Source organism: Drechmeria coniospora, chromosome 01, assembly GCF_001625195.1.
Source record: "Drechmeria coniospora strain ARSEF 6962 chromosome 01, whole genome shotgun sequence".
Taxonomy (NCBI): Eukaryota; Fungi; Ascomycota; class Sordariomycetes; order Hypocreales; family Ophiocordycipitaceae; genus Drechmeria; species Drechmeria coniospora.
Window position 1 is genome coordinate 6837766 of NC_054389.1, and position 21339 is coordinate 6859104.

At 57.3% G+C, this 21339-nt stretch overlaps 5 protein-coding genes across 5 annotated transcripts; 2 read left to right on the forward strand and 3 right to left on the reverse strand.

Annotated features, from left to right (window-relative positions):
- Positions 1-466: 466 nt before the first annotated feature.
- DCS_01782 (uncharacterized protein) lies at positions 467-3043 on the forward strand (the record flags this gene model as incomplete). The annotated part of the gene is made up of 1 exon (XM_040799113.1): positions 467-3043. One exon carries the CDS (start codon positions 467-469, stop codon positions 3041-3043), a length of 2577 nt encoding a protein of 858 aa, XP_040659996.1.
- A 508-nt stretch (positions 3044-3551) lies between these two features.
- Positions 3552-9448, reverse strand: DCS_01783 (HECT-domain-containing protein; the record flags this gene model as incomplete). The annotated part of the gene is made up of 5 exons (XM_040799114.1): positions 3552-3748; positions 3797-3946; positions 4005-8900; positions 8971-9077; positions 9132-9448. The coding sequence occupies 5 exons, from the start codon at positions 9446-9448 to the stop codon at positions 3552-3554; spliced, it is 5667 nt and encodes a 1888-aa protein (XP_040659997.1).
- A 2497-nt stretch (positions 9449-11945) lies between these two features.
- On the reverse strand, positions 11946-12560 carry DCS_01784 (uncharacterized protein; the record flags this gene model as incomplete). The annotated part of the gene is made up of 2 exons (XM_040799115.1): positions 11946-12420; positions 12469-12560. 2 exons carry the CDS (start codon positions 12558-12560, stop codon positions 11946-11948), a joined length of 567 nt encoding a protein of 188 aa, XP_040659998.1.
- Positions 12561-13590: 1030 nt separating this feature from the next.
- DCS_01785 (stress responsive A/B barrel domain-containing protein) lies at positions 13591-14042 on the forward strand (the record flags this gene model as incomplete). Its single annotated transcript, XM_040799116.1, has 2 exons — positions 13591-13695; positions 13803-14042. 2 exons carry the CDS (start codon positions 13591-13593, stop codon positions 14040-14042), a joined length of 345 nt encoding a protein of 114 aa, XP_040659999.1.
- Positions 14043-15154: 1112 nt separating this feature from the next.
- On the reverse strand, positions 15155-17295 carry DCS_01786 (Major facilitator superfamily domain, general substrate transporter; the record flags this gene model as incomplete). The annotated part of the gene is made up of 6 exons (XM_040799117.1): positions 15155-15941; positions 16051-16392; positions 16448-16654; positions 16714-16837; positions 16915-17048; positions 17105-17295. 6 exons carry the CDS (start codon positions 17293-17295, stop codon positions 15155-15157), a joined length of 1785 nt encoding a protein of 594 aa, XP_040660000.1.
- Positions 17296-21339: the final 4044 nt, after the last annotated feature.

Here is a 21339-nt window from a genome sequence, read left to right on the forward strand (position 1 = left end):
CTCGAAGCGTTGATATAGGGATCAAGGGGTCATGTTCATCGAGGTCGGACTGGCCAGTCTCTGCCCACTTTGGCAGGGTAACGATACTGTACATGATGCATGCGATCAACAGTCCAGGCACACAGACATGGATTGATTACTCACATGCTAGGAAAATTTGTGTACAATTTACCAAGGTAGGGACCATCGTAAGACATCCCAGAACACATGGCGGGAATTAGCGACTAGGAATTAATGAATAAGGATGAACGAACAGTATTACGGAGTACACCGTACTTTGATGGCTGGTTGAGCGACGCGTCCCACTTAACGCGACGCGACCCGCTCACTGCTCTGGCATCAACAGCTCTAGCGTCAACGTCACCGGCCTCACCGCTACCCGCTCAAGCTCCATCGATGGTCAACAACTCGACTCCGACTCCGACAGGCAAACTGCTTCGCCTGACTTTGACCGCCGACGGCCACCATGGCCCCAGAGACCCGGTCCCGCGGCGCGCCCCCCTCGAGCCGGGTCTACCACTCTACGCCCTCACTGCAGCAGGTACAGTTTCCGTCTCGGAGGAAGAAGGTGCGCACCTACGGCCGGCAGCCCAGGGATCACCTAGCCACCGTGACTCTGCGGCAGCAGACGCTTACCCAGATTGACTTTGTGTCGAGCTTTGAAACCGACGAAGACGACGATGGCGTTGTCAGCCTGACCGAGAGCGAGGCTGAGACGGCACGATACAGAGGCGAAAAGGAGCGTAGGAATCCGCAGGTCGACGGCGGGGAGCTTGATCAGCAAGAGGAGGACGCCGACGAAGATTCATTTCATGTGAAGATCAGGCGGAGGAGGAGGCCGGAGGCCGCACCGGAGAGGAAGAGGAAGCGAAGGCGGACGCTGGGCGACGAAACCAACGACAAGAACGCAGGGAAGCCGAACGTGGGCGAAGGGAAGGAAAAAGAATGGAGACGAAGGACGATGGGTGACCACTCAGCGCACCCGTCATCGTCCATCTATCATACCCAAACCCTGACGCAGCTCCTTGGCCACCGCTCCGTCATTGCTGACTCGGACGACGAGCTGGATATCGACATCGACCCCGACATCGACCTGGGTGCCGTCAGCGAAAAGGATGACGACGAGGACGGCTTCCTCCACTGGCTTGGCGACTCCGGAAGCCCTAGCGTGCGAAACAATCAGGTGGACAACGTCGAATCGCCTCCGTCCCGGGAGGAGTCCGTCATCCCGCAGACGCCAGCCAAGCGCACCACGACGCTTCGCTTCGACCTGCCCCCTTCGGGCGGCCTCGGCTCCCCCTCGACCTTGCGCGTAGACCGCTACGGTCCGGCCGACAAGCAGCATTCTCCCCGGCCCCGCCGAATCACATCCTCGCCTGTCGAGTCATCTGTCGCGCTGACAGGCGTCCCTCGACCTCGAGAGCCGGTCGCGTTGGCCCGTCCCGTGCCGGCTCTGGCCATCCAGGACTCGTTCGCCACCACCGCAAGCTTGGGGACGACCGACGCTCGCAAAAGCCCTTCATCATCGACGCCCGTGACACCCTCTGGGATGCCGCATCCTCAGCCTGAGGAGAATTTGGAGCCCACTCGGCCACCCGCTTCGCCGATGGCGTCGTCTCCGACACGGACGAGGACGTCGCCCAAGAAGCTGACGGCGAATGGTCGGTCCGAGATTCCTGACTCGGATGATGACGACTTTGACTTTGTCCGCGACGACGACGACGAAGCAAACGATGGCGACTTTGCCGGTGCAGAAACGCAGCTCGTTCTGAGCGAATTGGCGTCAACGAAAGACATCGACCAAGCAGCCCCTCGACTCTCTGCTCTACCCCCGTCTTCCCTACGCCTCGAGGTTGTCGACTCTGCTCCAACGGCCCCTTCGCCATTACTGCCAGAACTGCCACCACTGCCACCACCAAACGCTCATTCCTATCCGCCCAAACCCATCCGACAACCTCTCCACAACCCCCTTTCTCCCCACAATCCCAGCCAGCCCTTCGAGTCCCAGCGGGTCGCTCTCTCTATCCTCCAGTCCCTCCCCCCGCACACCCCGCGCTCCGATATTATCCTCCCCTTGTCCCCTTCCCAGCTCGACGTCCTCGTTACCGGCCATGCCGTCCATGTTCAGCTGCCCTTCAAGATCCCCCTTCAGGTCGTTCGCTTCTGGCTCCTCGATGACATTGCCCGACAACTACGATACATGGCCTGCATCGACTATTCCGCCGCTCATCTCACGCGCCCCCTCGCCCCGTTTTCCTACCCTCTCGCCCAAATCTATGAGCTGAACAACCCTGTCGACGAAGAAGATATGCGTGACGAGGGCTGGTTGCATGGCCCCATCGCCAAGTACGTTTACCTGCCCCCAGCCGTCATCGGGCAGCTGCTCTGGAACTTGAGGCACGAGCTTTTTGCCGCCGATGACGACAAGGAGGATGCTGCCGAGGACGACAATCAGGTAGTGCCTGATGGTCCCTCTCGCGAGACCCTCTGCCTGCCCCTCGCCGGCACTCCCTCCGGTACCATGACCATCTCCCAGGAAGTCACCGCCCAGATCCGCAGCGACATCGCCCACTCGACGCAGTTCATCCCCTCGACTGCCGATCAAACACGCCACGACGATGAAGGGGCATCCACGCCTAGCCGCCCCCGTTCATCCCCCGCCACCAAACCCCCTCGGCAGTCCTCGTCATTGGACCGCGCCCCTCAGGAGCATGCCAATCTATCCTTCTCCCAAGCGACAACCGCATCGCGGTCGCCGACGCCCGAGAGCCCGCAGCTTTGCCCTACTCGTCGAGAACCCCCCGTTGCTGCCGCCGCCGCCCCTTCTCAGCAAACGCCGCAGCTGCACAATTCTGGCAGCAGTCTCGCCTTCTTGGACCAGAGCGCCTCGCTACTCACCATCCCTCCTGGGTCGTCCTCGCTCCCTGCCTCTCAGCTCCTAACCAAAAGCCAGCTGTTATCCGACAGCCTTACCAGAGATGTCAATCCACCGGAACTCCCACGCGTCATATGGGATTCGGAGGATGACGACGCCCCGCCGTGAGCCAGTACAGGCACCACGGAATAGGCAACTTTCGACCATAAAACTGTGGTAGAGTACCATTTTGTATTCATTAAGCGTGCAGTTTCAACATGACTATACGACCAGATGCCATTGCCAAGCCAACTTCTTTGTTATCATGCGTACAATGCTGAGCGATCCTTCTTCGAGACGTCCCAGCCGTGGCATTTGATCGCCAGCTGCAGCGATGCCAATCGTTCAACTTGCGTTACATCACCTGTCCGCTTCCGAGGCGACATATCTCATATACCCTCCGCGATAACTGCAGTCCCACCCCCCAGCCTGAGCCACTCCATTGATGTGTTGCTTCCCCGCAAGAGTTTACCTTGATTGTGTCGTTGGGGAGGAGCCTGTCGTGAATTAGGTGTATGATGAGACGAAACGATGTCAACATTCCCCAGAGTTCCTGCATATGAATTTTCCATCCTGCTTGCGTCCAAGTCATCCTCGTACGTCCAAAGGGCCAAACGACCATGGTTCCGAACACTGCTCAAGACAAATGAAACGCGCCTTGGCCCTCCTTCATCGCCGTGAACAGCTGCTTCTTCATGCTGCTGACTGTGCTGTAGTCTGGGAGTTTCAAATAGTTGACGCATGTCATGACGCTGGGGAGGTAATCGTCAGACATGTAGGGGTGCTCGCTGGGCTTGCACACCACAGTAAACATGGGGGTCAAGCTCCTGAATCCTGTGCAAACGTCAGCATCGCTCCCGAGGCTCGCGTCAAGCAACCCACCTCCAATGGGCAGTTTTGGGCTACCAGTCGTGAACTGCAAAAACTCCCGTCGCTGCTGCACATCGAATTCGGCCATGGTCTGCAGCAAGTTCTTCACGCTTTGGCTATCCATGTTGTAGCCATGGTCGGCCTTGATGGAGTCGGTCAGAGCTGTCAATGGTCAGCTTCAGATCAGAATCAAAAGGAGGGATGCCGGCGCGATGCTCACTCTCGAGGGACCAGTCCTCGTCCACCCTCCCAAACAGGGTGACCAGCTCATCGGGCGTGAAGGCGCTGAGGGCGGAGTAGGGGAAGACGGTCGAGAAGCCAGCTCGGAAAGCATCCACTTGCTGGCGTACGCCTGATCCGAGAGTCAAATCTATCACCCTCTCGAGGTACAAATCCACGTTCTCCATCGTCAGGCGCTTGTGGGACCCGTTGACCTCCAGCTCGATGTTTGGATAGCCCGGAAGGGTAAAATCCAGGCATAGGTCCTCCAGTCGGACATTGTCCACGACGAGGTCGGCCGTGTCGGCCACCTTCTGCACGGCAGTGCGGTTGGCGTCCTCATCAATCTCCTTCTTGGCCAATGCGAACTTCTTGATGACTTTCAAGGAGCGCGCAAGGCCTGGATCGACCATCTTGACGGCTCCGAGGGATGGCTTGACACCGGTGGATGGCGTGTCTCCGATGCGGAAGAAGATGGGGTTGAAGTGAATGTCGATGATGCGAGAGTCAATCATGGATCGTGCCACGAACTTGCCAAGCATCTTGAACATCTGCAGAATGCGCTCTCCGTTGGCCGTCGCAAGCGCTTCCTGACTAAGGGGGCGAGGAAAGAGCCCGGACTGGCCGGATACAAATTCGTCGTTGCCGAGCGAGTCCACCTCACGCCAAAGCTTGAGCTTCTTCTTGGAAAATTCCTTGGACACGGTCGCGTAGAACTCGAGAGTCGGTCCCAGGCCTGTGCCGACCTCTTCAAAGTACTCCACCTCGAGGACGCTCTGGGAGGCGCCGTACAGGTCCATGACCTTAAGTGCCGACTCAAGCATCTTGAGGCGAGAGATGCGGACCTTCTGACGCTGGAGACGGCCTAGGAACGGCCTTTCGTTGTTGCGATCGCGACGGTTGTCCTCCGTCGACTGCGCGCTCTGCCACCGAGCCATCGACCGGGCATATCCAAACGATGTCGACTGGAGAAAGAGATGGCGCGTCTCGAACGGGAAGAGAAAGGGATACAAGCGCGCCAGATCCTCGGACCAGCCCGGCAGGCAGCAGCTGGCCACTATCAACGGCTCTTCGAGCTGACGGTTGAGCTTGGCTGTGAGCTTCGTGTTGACGAACTGAGACGGGGGCTCGACATTGAGGCTGATGATGCTGTTCCTATTCTCGGCCAAGACGTCCTCGATGTTGGCATTCAGCTCGTGCAGAATGTTCAGGAGACGCAGGATAGTCGACGTGGTGGGATTCTTCGCCAGCGATGCCGGTATGCCGTTCTCGATCTCGCCTTCGGCCTCGGGATTGGGTCCGAACGACTGCGGCGCCGTCGGCGGCGGTCCAGGAACGCGACGGAACCTTATGGGATGGGTGGCAGACCAAATGCTCCGGCTCGATAAGTCGTCCGAGCTCGGCGTCGACGTATGCACGGCGCGATATATGGTCGTCTCGCTAGGGATCACCCTGTCGTCCAACGTGTACTCAATGTGCCAATCCTGGGGGACGGCTTGCAGGGCCGAGGCGTACGACATCGCCGTCGTGGCTGCAGGCATCGACGGCGTCGGCGTGCCCTGGCCGGAGGTGGCAGTCGAGGGGCGACCGCCACGAGTGGGCAAGTTTGATGCCGCCGCGGGCGTCAGAACCCTAGTGCCGTCATCCTTGCGAGCAATCACTTTCCCTCCCGTGGCGACCTCGACATTGACGGCGGACGGCTCCGGGGCATTCTCGATCTCTTCATCCATGTCTTCGTCGAGGTCCCGCACGATGGCATCGAGGGTACTGCCGTCGACGCCGTCATCCTCTTCATCCGTCAGCTGCTTCTCGTCGGCACACTCCAGAGTATTCTGAAGCTCCTCCTCATCTGTCGGAGGTGGGCGATGGGGCGTAGGAGTATCGGCAGATGCGGCTTGACGTCGAGATGAGCGGCGCGGCGTCTCCTTCTGCGACGGCCCTGCAGAGGCGTGGCTGAGCGGAAAGGCCCGGCCCTTGGATCTGCGCGAAAATCTCGAGCTTGACGGCATCGAAGGCGGCGGCGGCGGCGGAGGTGGGGGCGACTGCATCAGGCCGCTCGAGTACGCCGTCATGTCACGCAGACGGGCGGCCGCCGCGCCAGTCAGGGGCATTGCCCCGGCGCCTGACAGGGCGGCGAAGGCTCTGGCGAGGCCATCCCGTCGCGAGCCGTGGGGGTTCTCCGCAGCGCTGATGCGGGGGCGGAGATAGTCGTCCAAAGACTTGAAGGTGGCAATCGCGTGAATGGAGACCATGATATTCCGGAAGGGTCGAGGAATGTCCGAGTCGTCGTCTGCCACGAGACGGAGCCTAATTTGCTTGCCTAGCATCGACGCAGGGCTGCTCCGGTTGCCGTCGAACGAATTGTGATGAACGGTGAGGACTTCGAAATGCTCCGACCTACTGAGCAGATCTTGCAGCTTGTGTATCATCACGCTGAATGGCGTGGCTGGCGATTCGGCCGTGGCCGTCTTGGGTCTCGACCGGACCGCGTGCCCCATGAAGACCTCGAGAAAGGTCGACTGGGCGGCGCGCGCGAGCTCCCCGTCGGGGTTGCTGAAGACGTTGAGAAGCGTTCGCACAAGGCCGGATGCGAGCAGTTCGGCGCTCGTGACGCTTTCGAGGAGGTGAGTGTCAAAGTGCGACGCCAGCTTGGCGAACAGCTGCTTGGCCGCCTGGGACGACAAGCTGGCGGCGGTCCTCTTGAGGTAAAAGGCATCCAGCTGCGCGGCCAGGTCCGACAAGGTGCTGAGGATGACATTCGCCTTGGCCTTCATGGCCTGGCCGTGACCCTCGCCTTCGTGCGTCTCGAGGAACTTCTTCGCGACGTGCCGGATGCGAGACTGCATGGATCGGAGGTCGGACGCAGACTGCTGCGGCGGCGCATCGAAGGACATGGTAGATCCCCGTGAGCGGGCAAGGAACATGTCGTCCGCGATCGGCTCGTGCTCGTCGTCTCCGTTCTCCTCGTCGTCGTCCCCATCCTCTTCCTCGTCATCCTCGTTCTCGGCAGATGCGTCGTCTTCATCGTCCAACTCCCGGTCGGACGCATCGCCGTTGGCCTTGCTCTCGTCGTTCTCGTTTGCCGCGTCACGATCGGCGACCATGGGCTCCTCCTCGGTCGCCAGCTTGTTGATCTCGTACACGACGCCTTCCCGGTACAGCTGGTAGCGGTAAATGCTGTCGAGGCGGCACAGGAGAAGCTCCGTCGCCTGGAGGCCCAGCATGACCAGCGACGGGTGGTCTCGCTGCGACAGGATGGAAGCAAGGAGCGAGGCGTACGGAACATGCGTCAGAGCCTCGGTCAGGATGTCCTCGTCAAGATTGGAAAGCATCTTGAGCTGCGCCGTCAGCACCTTTTGGCGAACGCTGAGGTTGACAGTGCTGGAGAAGGCGTCGGTCAAGGTCGGAAATAGAATCAGGGCGAAGCGGCGGACCTCCTCCTTGCAATCTTCCAATAGCTCCACGCGCTTGTCGTTGGGGTGCGGCCGAGCCTGCGGGCCGCTGGACGAGGCCGTCGCGGATTCGGTCGAGGCGAGCAGCTCGACGAAGTCCCCGAAGGACGGGTTAGCGTTCCTCGGGAGGCTCGGAAGCAGCTCGCAGATGACGTTGAGCGTCTCGACGATTTGGTCCCTGGGCCGATGTATGAGGGCCTGCATGACAATGACGCTGTCGAGCTTCGCGGCAACATCCTCGGTCCCGCTCGGCGGCGAGACGCCAGTGAGGATCTGGTAGAGCGTTTCGACAACATTCATCTTGAACAGTTCGGCGGAGAGTTGCGGGCTCGCGCGGGCGGTAAAGGCGAGAACGCGGAGAAACTGAGTGTGGATGCTCGAGCCAATGAGATTGGTCGTGCCCGGGACCAAGAGCCTCAGGACGGCACGCAGCAGATCGGCGCTCACCAGCTCCTCGAGCTTCGCCGGCTGGTTCTTGAAGCTTTCGACGATTCCGGAAACGCAGAGCGAGGCCTGCTCGACGACGCGCTGGTCGCTGCTGCCAAGGACATTGAGAAGGATGGGCATGACCTCGCGGACGACGGGGAACGAGTCGTCCGGGATGTTCCGGCAGCAGTGAGCGGCGGTGGTGACGGCAGTACGTTGGGTGCTCGTGGCGAAGAAATCGAGGTACGAGAGGCAAGCGGTCAGGCCTCCCTCGCGAACGATGCTCGACGGATACTCGGCAGATATCTTCTCGAGGGTGCTGAGAGCTTGCTCGGCGAGGTCTATGAAGGAAATCTCGAGCAGCTTCTGGCAGAGGACGGGGACGGCGTTGCCGTAGACGACATTGGCCACGCTTGCGGGTAACGCTTCCATGAGGTTGGCCAGGCAGCGGCAAGCCAGCAACATGACCTCGGGGCTCTCCTCCTTGTTCATCAAAAGGACCAGCTCCTTCACGAAGGCGTCGGGGGAGAAGTGGCCGGAAAGATTGTCCTCGTTGGAGACGAGGAGAATCTCGGACAGTTCTTGCAAGGCAATCGCTTGGATCGAGAGGTCATCCTGTCGCAGGTTGCTGAGAAGCTCCCGAAGTCGACCAGAGAGCCCCGACATCATGCCAGTCAAGGCCCGAAGCGTGCTCGACAGACCAGATCCGGGCCCCCCAAAGGCACCAAAGGGGTCGTCGTCGTCGTCTTCGTCGTCTTCGTCGTCATCGTCGTCGTCGTCGTCATCTTCTTCTTCTTCGTCGTCGTGCTCATCAAATCGATTACGATCGACGTCACGGGTCTCGTCATGACCGTGATCATCGGTACCGTCCTCGTCAGGAGCTTCCGTCGACGGCGGCGGCCGAGTTTGCGCCGAGTCATTTTGATCGTCCGTGCCGCCCATGGTTACGTCTTGATCTCGGGTACCGTTCGTACTCCGTCGGGGCCTCCGCGAGGCGGATGGGACGGCCGCCGCCGCGTCTGGAATGGGAACATGGTCAGCCTCACCTCGACCAAGGCGCTGGCACGGTGCTCGTGGTGGAAGTCAAACCTTGGGCGGCCGACGACGTCTGCTTCTTGCTTCGACTGGATTTTCTACTCGAAGCAGCCGGCTGCGTCGAGTTACCGGGGGTATCTGCGTGTCCGGGCAGGGCATTTCTGCATTCTCGTGTCAGGCTGGCGTCACGGTGCCCGTTCCAACGATGAACCTACTCGGAGCCTTCCATCTCGACGGGAGCCTTTCCCTTCCGCTGCGGCTTCACAACGATGGACGGGTTGGCAGCGGACGGTGTGAGGGTCGGGGGGGCTTCGGGGATCTTTGGTCTCTTGGACCGTCGTGCCGAAGGGGCAGGTTGCTGGGCGGGAGGAGAGCTCTTGTCGTTGGAGGCCTTTCGCTTCAGCGTCTGACCTGGAGCGGAAGACGGCGGTGCAGCTCTCGGCGTGGTATGCGTGGTATGCGTGCCGGATGCTTGAGCTGCCTGCTGGCTGGCAGCTTGGCGGGTGGAGGACCTGGTTATTCTGGGAGACATGAGTGGCCTTGCTCTCGAAGCATGGACGATGAAGCGTCGTCAATGGAGCAGGTGAGAAGGAGGAGCAAGGTGGGGGTAGAAGGGTGGATCGCAAGAGGACGAACGAGGGCTGGGCACGGGCGAGAAGACAACTATCTTCCCGTCGGCAGCCTTCAACCAGGGGGGCGGGTATCCGATGCAGGCCACACCAGCCAGGCTACAGGTGCAGAGCACAGGCGAGATGCAGCATGAAAGAAATGAACAAGAGAAGACTGGCGGGTAAAGATGAAGTGAAATGTAGCCGGCGGGCCGTTCGCTGGTGCGGGTGAAGGTGAAAAACGAGGCAAGCGTGCGGTGGGCGGCGGACGGCAGAGCGACGGAACGAAACAGGTGACTGAATGATGGACGAGGCAGGCAGCGGAGACGAGCCGAGTCAAGCGAATCTCTCGGTTGCCAACGAAGGCTGGTTGGGTGCGTGGTTGGGATGGAAGTTGTGGAGAAGCAGTCGCTGCCTTCGGGGCCGCACGGAAGCGGATATGCATGTAGGGACAATCGCCGACGGGCGACGGGACTGCATCAGGGGGGCAATCGCGGGGATGAAGACGACGCTTGAACGGAGAGAATTCGATGTCTCGCACGAAGGGAAAGTGGAGGGGGGCGGAGGGTTGCTCGGCGAGAGATAGGATGGCGACGATGAAGAGAAACGAACGAACCTGGTGGAGGCGGCAGCAGCGGTGGCTGTCGACGGTGACGAGGCAAGTCGCACTTCGTTTTCGCCTGCCGATGTTTGTTCTGCCATGCCCGGACTACGCCATCAGGAGAGCAGGCGCGGTTCAGCGGCGAGGTGAGGGCCAGGCGAAGAGCGGGCTGGAGGGCACGAAGGACGGGCGGGTGGGAAAGGGGACTTTGGCGATGACGAGTTGAGCGGCCAGGTCAAACGACTTGATGAGGCGCCCTTCTCAGGCGTCGCCGCCGCGCGGGAGGAGTAAACAGTCTCCTGAGTGGATGCACGAGTGACCGAGGCTTTCCGAGTCAAGCGGCGGCGATGTTGGCTCGTGGGATGTCTTGCTGGAGCTCGAGAAGATGGTGATGTTGCGAGACGCTGAACGCATCCGGTGGGTGAGGCGAGGTTTCGAGGTACGAGACTAAATATCGGCCATCCGTGCTTAGGTACAAGCGTACAAGTGTTACGGTACAAGTACTAGACTTGGCCAGGTGGGTTACTTACAGTACTTAGTTGGAACTGGGTACCGACGGGTCTCCGCACCTCGCATGCTGTCAAGGTTGGTACAGTACTTGTACTATTACTTGCTAATAGTGATGCGAGCGATTCCACCGTGCGTACTCCGTACTGTGAGTAATTACAACTACCTAGTATATTACCAATACGGTGGACCTTGCCTCTGTACTTACATGAACCGTACACTTGCAACGCGGAAAGTATGCGCATGTACACCATGGTATGTCGGTACCAACATTGCAGGTACGTTCCTGCCGAGCAAGGAAAGTGGTAGTACCTGGCACGCAGTACCTTGCTACGGATCGGTACAATTGCGCCATGTGTACTCCGTATGTCGCGCTAGGTACAGGCATGGCTCCATCGAATCCAAGTATCGGTAATACGGAGTACCTGACTGCTTATCGGGGCGAAATGGGATACCTGAGCACTAACGGAGTAAAGTGCTGAGTTAGTACTTAGGTACGGAGTACTTGCACTCTAATTTACGGGCACTCGGAAAGGGGTTGCGATTCGCTTTTGGCATGGCGTTGTCTGCAAGCACCACATGCACTAGTGTCGTCGCATGGACGACGGATCTGCAGGAGAAATGTCCCCGCCATCTTCATCCGTTGAACAGTAACCCTCGTCCGCTGCATCAGAGCCCCTCGTCCGCAAAGGACGAGGCAAGGATGGACGTGTCGGGACTCCGGCTCCCGGAACAAACACGTTGGTTCGGGGATTTAGCCCCGCTGATGTGCCAAAGCTCCCGAGGTTTTCGTTGCCCTGCCTGCTCGTTTCCCGAGATCCGTGGCGAATGTCACGGGAGAAAGGATTGGCAAAAGTGTCCGTTGCTGGCATCTTTGGTGCTACGAAACCTCCCGGTGTCGGGTCAAGGAAGATGCTCTCGTTCGCACCGGGCAATAGCGGCACGGAAGCAAGCCAGTTTTCGACCGTCTACAGTCGGCAACTTACATCTTCGGCTCGTGATTCGCTGTGACGGCGCCTGCTTCTCGAGCTTCTTCTGCTGTGCATAACGGCTCCGGTGCCAGATGACGTCGCGCTACCCAAGCAGCCGGCGTCTCTCGTCTGGAGACGAATAGATTCACTTGGTCGAGGTCCGGGGCATGGTCTGGAAAACCAGTCTATGTCGGGGCCGGTTAAGGCAATGTCAAAGCTGCTGAACAGTACCTCGGCGATGGCGAGCCAGTGCATCAGCCATGGGCGCATCTGCCACACTGTTGCCTCGTTCGTTGGTTCCTTGAGAATCTCGTTGCAAAGGTTGAAAATGGTTGCGAGAACCTATCTCAGCTCCTTTGGAAGTCCCTCGTGCGCTTGCGTGACACAGGACCACTCCCTTGCTTCTTGGAAGACGGGGTCGGCGCAGCCATCCAGCCGTCGCAGACGCGCGAACAAAGCGACGATATCCCTGTCTCCTGAGCAGGGTTGGTAAGCCCACGCGCCCTGGAAGGTGCGATACTCCAGCAGGAACAGCTTTGAGATCCGCGTGTGAGGTATCAGCGTCAAGCCCACCGATAGATAAGTATCGTCCTCGTTGGGAATCTCCGTGGCTATGTCCCAAGAGATTTCGTCCGAGGGAAGCAAGTGCTCTTCGGTTCCTACGAGGAAATCGTGGACCTTGGCCGTCGCCTCGCTGACCCTCTGTTCGGCATTCGACATGACGGCAGGGACGTCGTATTGCTTAACCCAGATGGCGAAATCTGCCTTGTCGAAGAAGAGGACGGCGCACTCGCCGCAAAGGGGTTGCGGTGAGCCGCTGACAAGAAAGAGGGCGTGGTATTCTTGATGCGCAGGACAAAAATACTAGGTTATGCCATGCGAGCTGGGAGTGTCGTGGATGACCGTCTTGCCATAGTAGGCATCGTGGATGGAGAAACAGCGGCCGCGGCACCGCATGACGATGTGGAAGGGTGAGTTGGAAGAAGACGATGGGAGGAAAGCTGACAGCAGCAATAAGGAGGCGCTAACTGGACAATGGCGGGTGGTGATCGGGACGAACAGGCTTGATGAACGAGCTTGACGAATAAGTCGGATGGGAATACTTGATTGACGAGCCGGATGAAGGATTCCAGTGTCGTGGGAAGAGATGAATACTCGTTTTTCGAACAATTCCTCGATGCTTGCATTGCATGTCTTACGATGGCAGGTGCATGTTGGCACGGATGCCGACTGCGAGGAAGGTACCACCCACTGTCGCCAAGTTGCCCACCCAATTTGTCCTGTGTCCGTTGTCAACCTACAGCAGCAGTCCACCAACAAACACTCACTTCTATGGCCATTATCACCGCCGATTCGATCGTTTCACAAATCACGACAATATCCCCAGGAACTAAGTATGCCGTCGTTCAAAGTGGACTCGACCCTTCAATTCGTCCCGTACTTGTTGTGCCGCTATATACCGCGATCTCCACCATCCAGCCGCCCGAATCTCCAATAATAGACTCGTGCTTCAAGATTTGTACCAATAATATAGCTCTTCCGGGGTCAGAATTGTGCCGCGAACCGACTAAGTTGCGGGACCCAGCCGCGAGGGGAAGCATCGGAAGAACCGCCTTTGACGTATTATCCAAACGAGCACGTCGAAAAGAGTACACGGAAGATCGAACCTTAAGCATCTATCCAGCTGAAAATAACGTCGGAGTCGAGGTCGTCCTCATGAGGTGGGTATTGGCTAGCCATTGAAGATATATCGTCAACATAGAATTCGAGAATGCCGTTCATATCATTGATACTCCCTTCCAGTAAGAGCCGTTCTGAGGACCTCCACTAGCTGACCTCGGTACTTTGCTTTGCTCCAACTGCACATCCGCCCCGCCCGGAACCCCCCGCGGGTAGCAACGTTCAACTTCCCTCATCTCTGCCAAGACGCAAAGAACGACGTCAAGCCAAAGATAATCACACGCCCAGAGCATTCGCCGACTCCGCCATGGCCGAACGCATTCACCGAATTACCATGTTCAAGGCTCCCAAGGCTGAGGACCAACAGAAACTAATCGCCGAGTACAAGCTGGTCGACGAGAACGGCAAGAAGGTACATGGCGGATAGGATGCGTCTTTTCTCTCTGACATCCGACTCCTGGATTTCTTACCCCGACTCCCCAGATGCGTCTTCTCTCATTGAACTAACCTCGTCTCTAGGATGGCAAGCCGTACATCCTATCCCTGGCCGTCGGCATTGCAGAGAATGACCCCCGATCGCAGGGCTACACCGTCATCTGCAAGACGGAGTTTGCCAGCTTGGATGACTTGAGATACTACGACGACAAGTGCGAGGCCCACCAGAAGCTCAAGGTCGCGGCAAAGGACCTCACCATTGAGGGTATCCAAACGGTGTATTTTAAGCCTCAGCTCATGGGAGGCTCCTCCAAGCTGTCGTAGCTGAATATATTGTTTTCACTGCAAAGATGGCAAACTCCGAAAAAGGATGCTACTCAATATGCAGTAATGTCTACAAAATCTGACTGTGATGATTGTGGCTGATCCAACATTCGACGACTCCGAGACTGGTTCGGTCGTGCTCCTCATCAGCACCTTTGACATGGTCGACAATATCAACTCGGAAAGGGTCCTGTTGGAAAATGCCATCATAATATTGCTCCCGTTCTATAATTTCCATCTCATTTTGCAAATGATCGTTCCAGATGCTCCGGGCCGCCACTGTCAGTTCAGAAACCCTCATACTCTCCATTTCGCTCTAACAGTGTCCTCTAATCACCGAAGGCTGCCTCGGCCGTGCCAGCGTCGTGGCATGCAGTGGATGGAGCACGTAATAGCGACGATGCTACGTGTCAACAGGAGCACAACATGAGACCTTCTGCTGCCTAGTAGGGGGGCGTCACGGCAAAACAATAGGCGGGGTACAACATCACCCTGTGCCTCGTACCTCCTCAATGAACGTGACATGCTGTCATCAGTCACTGTTCGTGTGTACATCTCACAGTTAGGCGTCTCTCAGAGATGCCTCGCCGGAAACATTACAAAGGCCAGTGACAGGGAGGCTTCGTCAGTGGCGACAGCACGCAAGTCGTACGGGGGGTCCGTCGTGTGACTCGTGCAAACAGTCACGGTCGCCTGCTTCCTCATGCCCAATCTTGTTTACCACGGGCATTCGGCTCCTGCAAAGTGTCATCACATCCGTTGCTCGGCTCCATTCGCTTCAAAAAATGATTCAAGGAGCCCTTACAGGTGGCGAAAAACGTTTGGCTCAGAGCTGCAAGGCGGGTGGGTAAAAGTGAACCTGCTTCAATTTGATTTCGTGGAAACTATCCTTGTTGGGCAATATCACGTCATAAAGCGAAGATAAGAGATCCATACCAAAAGGGAAACGAAGGGTCCTCTCCGGAGCATCTGGTACACTCATCTCCTGACTCACATACTGTACCCTCGCTCCATGTCGTCAACACCCGATTCTGCCTCTCGTTCTGCCATGTCTGCCGATATGGGCTAGTCTGAAGAATACGACGCAGATGGGAAATGGGAGTCTCTCTATGCTAGACTGCTTGGTGGTGGGAGCTCGAAATTGTGTTGATTTCCGTGCCCGAGTCGCTGCCTCGGCGAAACGACGACGATTCGTCCTTGGCCGCCGGAGCGGACCCCGTCAGTCTCGTGAGGGGCGCGGGGTGCTTCTCGAGAGTAAAGAGGGACACAACAACCATGACGGCGCAAGCGAGTCCCATTACCTGAATCTCTTGGCCAAAGGCACCAACGTAGACGCTCTTAATCCGATCCTGGACGTCGGCGGGCAGCTGGAGGCCAGACAATGGGGAGCGGTGGAGCTTGTCAAGCTGCTCCGGAGTCAGGTCGCCCTTCAGGTTTCGGTTGACGTGCACGTTGAATAGGACGGTGCAGATGGCGAGTCCGATGCACCCGCCCAGCACGCGGGCCTGGGCAACGGCGCCTTGGGCAGCAGCTCGCACGCTTGGCTCCGCAGCGAGGATGCTTGTCATGATGGTGACGGCCGAGAATGAGAGGCCGACGCCGAGTCCAAAGATGGCCTGGTAGCCATACTGGGCGCCTTCGCTTGCGTGGGTGCCGGTTAAAGTTGTCATGAGGCCAACGCCGAGGAGCTGGAGGCACGACGCACCGACGAGCGTGTACGATGTGTTGTTGCGCTTGCTCGACAGGCAGCCGCCCAAGAAAGAGCCGACAGCGCAGGCGCCGAGCAGGGGAAGAATGTGAATGCCAGCCATGAGCACATTTTCTCCGTCAACAATCTGAAACCGCTCAGGGATAACTATGGAGAGTGAGATGTAAGGGAAGCCGGTGAGGAACGTGAGTCTGTTTCCGCGTGAGCTGAGGTCGCGAACGACACAGGCAGGAGGCTGGAGCATGCATAGAGGCACGGAGAAAGATTGCAGGCGAAGAAGAATGAAAAAGAGAAACCTACAAAAGACCAGCAACGTAGACGCGGCGGCTCATCAGATGCATGGGAAAGATGGGCTCGACATGGCGAAGCCCCTTGCTTTCGAGAAAAACTTCCCACCAAACAAATACGACAAAGGTGATGGCGGACAGGACAATAGTCGAAACGATTGCCGGGCTGCCCCAGTCAAACGTCTGCGACCCGGCTTGCTGCATGGCAAAGACGAGCAGCCCAGAGCTGCAGAGGAGGGAGACACTGCCAACAAAGTCGATGCGGGTAAAGGCCCTCCAGGAGAGCAGGTGGGCGGCCTTCTCCTCGGGCCAAAAGTTGGTGATGAAGAGGATCGTCATGAGACCACATGGGATGCTGCCAACGTCAGCAACTGGCCCGTTTCTTGCCACGCGTTGCCAAAAGCACCCACTTCATGTTGAACAGCCACCTCCAATCGGAGAGCTGGGCGATGATGCCTCCAAGCAGAGGGCCGAGAACAAATGCGATGGCCAGCGTGGCGCCGATCATGGCACCTATGAGGCTCGGTCGATGCACAGGGCCGACTTCGAGCAAGCCAATCTGGGTCAAGCTGTACAGTCCCGAAGCTCCTATTCCCTGAAAGGCCCGGCAGAGGATTCTTGTCCCAGTCAGCCCACACGCCAGGGCAGATATATAGGAAGCCGACTCTTTTCTTACAGAGCAGTCATATCCTTGGATGAGGCACAACCCATGGAGAATCCCATAAAGATGATCCACGAGAGAACCAACATGTTACGTCGCCCGTAAATATCGCTCAGTTTGGCGATGCAGATGGCAAAGCCTAGGCGAGACGAGTTAGTCGGCCAGCCCACGGGCGGCTCCAAGACAACAGACACGTTCTGCTAGAGGCCGTCTCACCCATGTATGTCAGGAGGTAGGCGAGAACGATCCAAGGGGCGTTGACGAAGTCGTTTAGCTCGTGCGAGATGGTCACGAGAGAAGTAGATACAATCGAAGTATCTAGGCTCGAAAATAGCAGACCGACAAGGAGCCTGCGCCGGTTAGAATAGGAATATATCCGGACGACGGCGAGGAGAAAGATGCATACGATCCCATCAGAACAACCTGGCGAGCCCCGGAAACGGCGATGGGGGCTTGAGGAACATGAGGGGCGTCGGCGACGGCTGTTTGTTCCGACTCGCCTTCGGTCTGGCCGCTCCCGGTCCGATCCTCGAGCGGTGCCATCTGGCCCAAAGACGGGTTGGGATAGGAGAGCGACATCTTATACTCGTTTGCCATGATGAAGAGAGGAAGTCCAAGTGCTTGACCGCCAGAGGTCCAAAAAACCAGGAAAAGTCGACAAAGGAGCGATCGGATCCAAAAGTGGAATGAAACAGCCACTGACGTTGGAGCAGTGAATCAGTCAAAGTCGACACTGGTGGGATAAAATACAAGTCAAGTCGAGTGTTGCCAGAGGTACGGCAGTTTCACGGCATGGCCAGTGAATACGATGGTGGGGTGTTCTTTCCTTTGGTCCCGTTCCCGTCATGCAAACGATGGTGTTGGCAGGGGCAGATAGACCGTCGTTCCTGTCAAACCGCTAATGCGCAACACTCCTTGGCTGGCACCCACTGTTTTCGCTTGACGCTTGAGGGGAGAGGAGAAGCTAGAGGCAAGTGTTGCCGACGGTCGTTGCCCGTTCTTTCATATGACCGGTCACTCCAGCTTCCAAGGCAGGGAGGAGGAAGAAGGGGGAAAAGAAGGAGACGATGGGAAATGGGGGGAGGGAAGAAGATTCAGATAGCTGCATGGGTGTCGACGGGTTACAAGCAGTCGACTGAAGACAAGCAGAGCCGTTGAGAGGCAGAAGCGAGCCCGGGTAAATGAGAACAATCCAGAACAGAACAGAACAGATGGAAATGGAGGCCGAAACGGAAACGGAAAGAGACTTTCGTTGCTCCGTTGACGAGCCGGGAGAAGGAGGTATCTGAGACAAAGATGAAGGCAGGAACCAAACCAAGCATCGCACAAAGACAGCAACTGGTACACATCAACGGATGGCACTCCCCTCCTACCCTGCTCTTCATTCGCTGCCCGTACCCCTTCGAACTCGTTGCACTCAGTCCATGTAGCCACGCTTCTCGTCGGTCGGAGACACGATGGGCAGCAATCATCGGCCTTATCGAGACCTAAATCGATCGATATGGAAATCGAGACGGGGTGTGAGGAACCGCACCAGGTTGTCGTCTCGTAGCACCCGAACCCCTGAAGAGAGCCCACTGTCCCGCCTGTCCCACACGATGGGCGGCACCCGAGCTTCTACGCCTCTCTACCGTTGTCTCTGATCCCCTTCTCTGTTTTTATCCTCTCCTCCATGTTCTTCTTCTCGCTTCTTTCTTCTCCCTCTCTCCTCTGCCTCTGTTGGTCCAGCTCTGCGTCGGTTGGCCAGTCTCAACAACAACCATTCATTAATTGTAGCTATCAGAGCCCGAATCATCCATCGTCCCCTTTCCCCCATCCTTGAGTCACCTCCATGGGTAGGGGGAAATGGGAGGGGGGCGGACGAGTCTGTCACCTCTGTTCCGGCACAAGTCATGAGCACCTTGTCGTTCCAAGCTCTTAGTACAGCGCAAAGCTGCATGATAGCCACTCCGGGCATCCCAAAAGAGCGGCTTTTGTGCTACGGAACAGTCGCATTGCCAGCATCATCCCTTGCTCTCGGGTGTCCCTGCTGCGCACATCTAGCTGATCGGGCGCGCGCGCAGCGACGACGCGGTTGCACAACAGGCCAGTGTGAAGAACCGAAAGGCGAGTCAATCAAGGCTCTACCTGCTGAATCTGTGCTACCCCAGGCTCGTCTGCCTTGTCATACGCCGCCGGCTTGCTGATGACGAGCGATCGGGATAGGGGGGACGGAGTCCTTATATCCGCTGCTGTTCCATGTAGCTTCCACCAATTGCGGTGTCATGAGCCGAAATCATGCATCCCTGCAGCAGACAAGCCCGGACTGCGTGTATACTTCTTTACTTTTGACGACGATGAAACGAACTCGGGGGGCTCGAGCAGCAGCAGATGACCGGCACAACCACATTCTGGAAAATGAAACTCCAACTTCTTCTCAGATACGTGTTCCGGCATGGCCTAGAGAACTCGTGACAGCTGAAACATGGCTGGAGATGTCGTGCCCAACTACATCTCCCCTTGTTCACACTCTCTCCATTCAGGCCCTAGCATGTGGACGACGACGGACAGACCGCTGCATCACGGGCGAGAATCTGCATATGCAGGTCAATATGCAGTGTAACGCGAAATGCCACAGTGCCATGCTGGCTTGAAAACCTTGATTGTGCTTTCACCTCTTCTCTTTTATCATGCCTTATTATTTCTCTGGCAGCAAATACTTCTTGATGAACTGGCCAGGTGCGATGATGAATGTCCAGTCTCGTTTGTGATGTTGGACCCAACGTCCTGGCTGACACGTGAGGGTGGCCAATAGCAACGCGATGCATTGAATGCCATGACGAATTCTTGCTTCGATCGCAAACCATTTTGCAATACATCGTGTGGCTTTCTCCTTCTACTTGTCTTGATCATGTTGGGGTGCACAGGGTGGTCGGCTTTCGAGAATTCCAGCTAATCTGCAAGGCTGGTCGTCATACGCCGGATGCTGGAGGGCGCGATTCGGCCGGTGCAAATGGGAACCCGGATCAATATCAACCATCGTTGGCATCATGTCATAACGCTACAGCCCAAAACAAGATGAATTCGTCGTGTCTCCCAACAGGTTTCGGAAGACGGAAACCGGCACGAAATCATGATTCTCGGAAACCTCCCGCGCCTTCTTTCTGCCGCAACCCTACGATCCCCGTTGAACAGATATCTGTCGTCTCAGGTCAACTTCATGCTACTACCTGTCTCATAGGTTTACTGACTGGTCGATTCCACCGTCAAGCTTTCTTGCCTGTCCGAGCCCGCCGGCCGGAGTTGGCTCCATCGGTGATGGAGTGTCAACATTCGAAGGGGCAATCGGCGCATGCTTGCCACGACTCCGGACCCTATCCACCGACGTGGAGTTTCTGCGTCTGTGTCATTCATGTCCTGGCTCCCAAAGAATCCGTACGAGAAGCTCACATCTTCATGGAAGATTCACACGTCGGACCGTTTCAGGGGGGGAACCACTGTTGGCTTGGCCAAAGGGAACAATCGCTACTTCAGCCCTTGCTGTTGTGCCAGCTCAACTTCGGCACCTGCGAGACGGTGGTTGCATGAGATCGTCTCCGTATGGTCCCACGTCCGTCGCAGAATTCGACACCGATGTGAATATCCCAGTGCCACTGCCTTCGCCGCTTGCCATCACTCTCTCACCGTCTATCGGCTTCGGCATTTCACTGGGAGTTTTTTGCACGTGTCGCCATGACACAACTCCCCGAGCGACGGGCCCCCTTTGGTACAAACTCAGCTTTCTGCCCGCTTGTGCCAGGAGACTGGGCCCCTCCGTCAGCGGCGAATCCTGATACCCATGTGATGGGCTGCTCGACCAGTCCCAAGCCCTTCCGTCTCCATTCCCGATGGCGAACGGCCTCCTGGTGAGTATACATACCCCATAGCACCTGCTTCACTTCATGTAGCCATGGTGACCTTGAGTAACAGAATAACAGGTTCGCCGCCATTCGGGTCAGTTCCATGGTGATTTGGCTTACGCCCCCACTGCCTCTTCTTGTCTCAACTCCAACGTTTCTCCTCGTTCCTCTCCATTCGACAACCATGCTTGTAAGCCGGCCAAAGCCGGCTTTTCTTCTCTGAGCTTACCCGCCGCCTTGACTATCATCTACCACATTACCCGCCTCCCTACGGTAGACGGCGTCAGTTCGGCCGATTGAACGTTGGGTGTGAGAAACCATCCGTTTGCGAATCAGCGCTTGCATCAAGCCCCGAACTTCCACGGCCAGCTTCGGCACTTCCGGAATACGGACCAAAAATAGTGGCCTGCAGAGTTTACAATTCATCAAGCTGCTAAATTCACTGCACGGGATGGTCGTATGTGAACAGCGGTGTCGAGTCAAGCTCACTGAACATGCGCTGCGATCACATTCACTGCCCCTTCCTCGCCTCCATATATAGCTCATTTCATCCTCACTTTTCTTTGTTTTCATCTTTCTATTCACCCCTAAACTTCACCTCGCACACTCTAAACCCTCAGTGAAGGAGGAATCGCCGTCTTAACTCTTAGATTCGCCGCAGTAGTTCATTGTCGCCCCTCCCGGCCTGGGAACCTCCCGAGAGATTAAACTTTGACAGACACAGTCTTTACCGCGCATTCACAGCGCACCAACTGCGCAAATT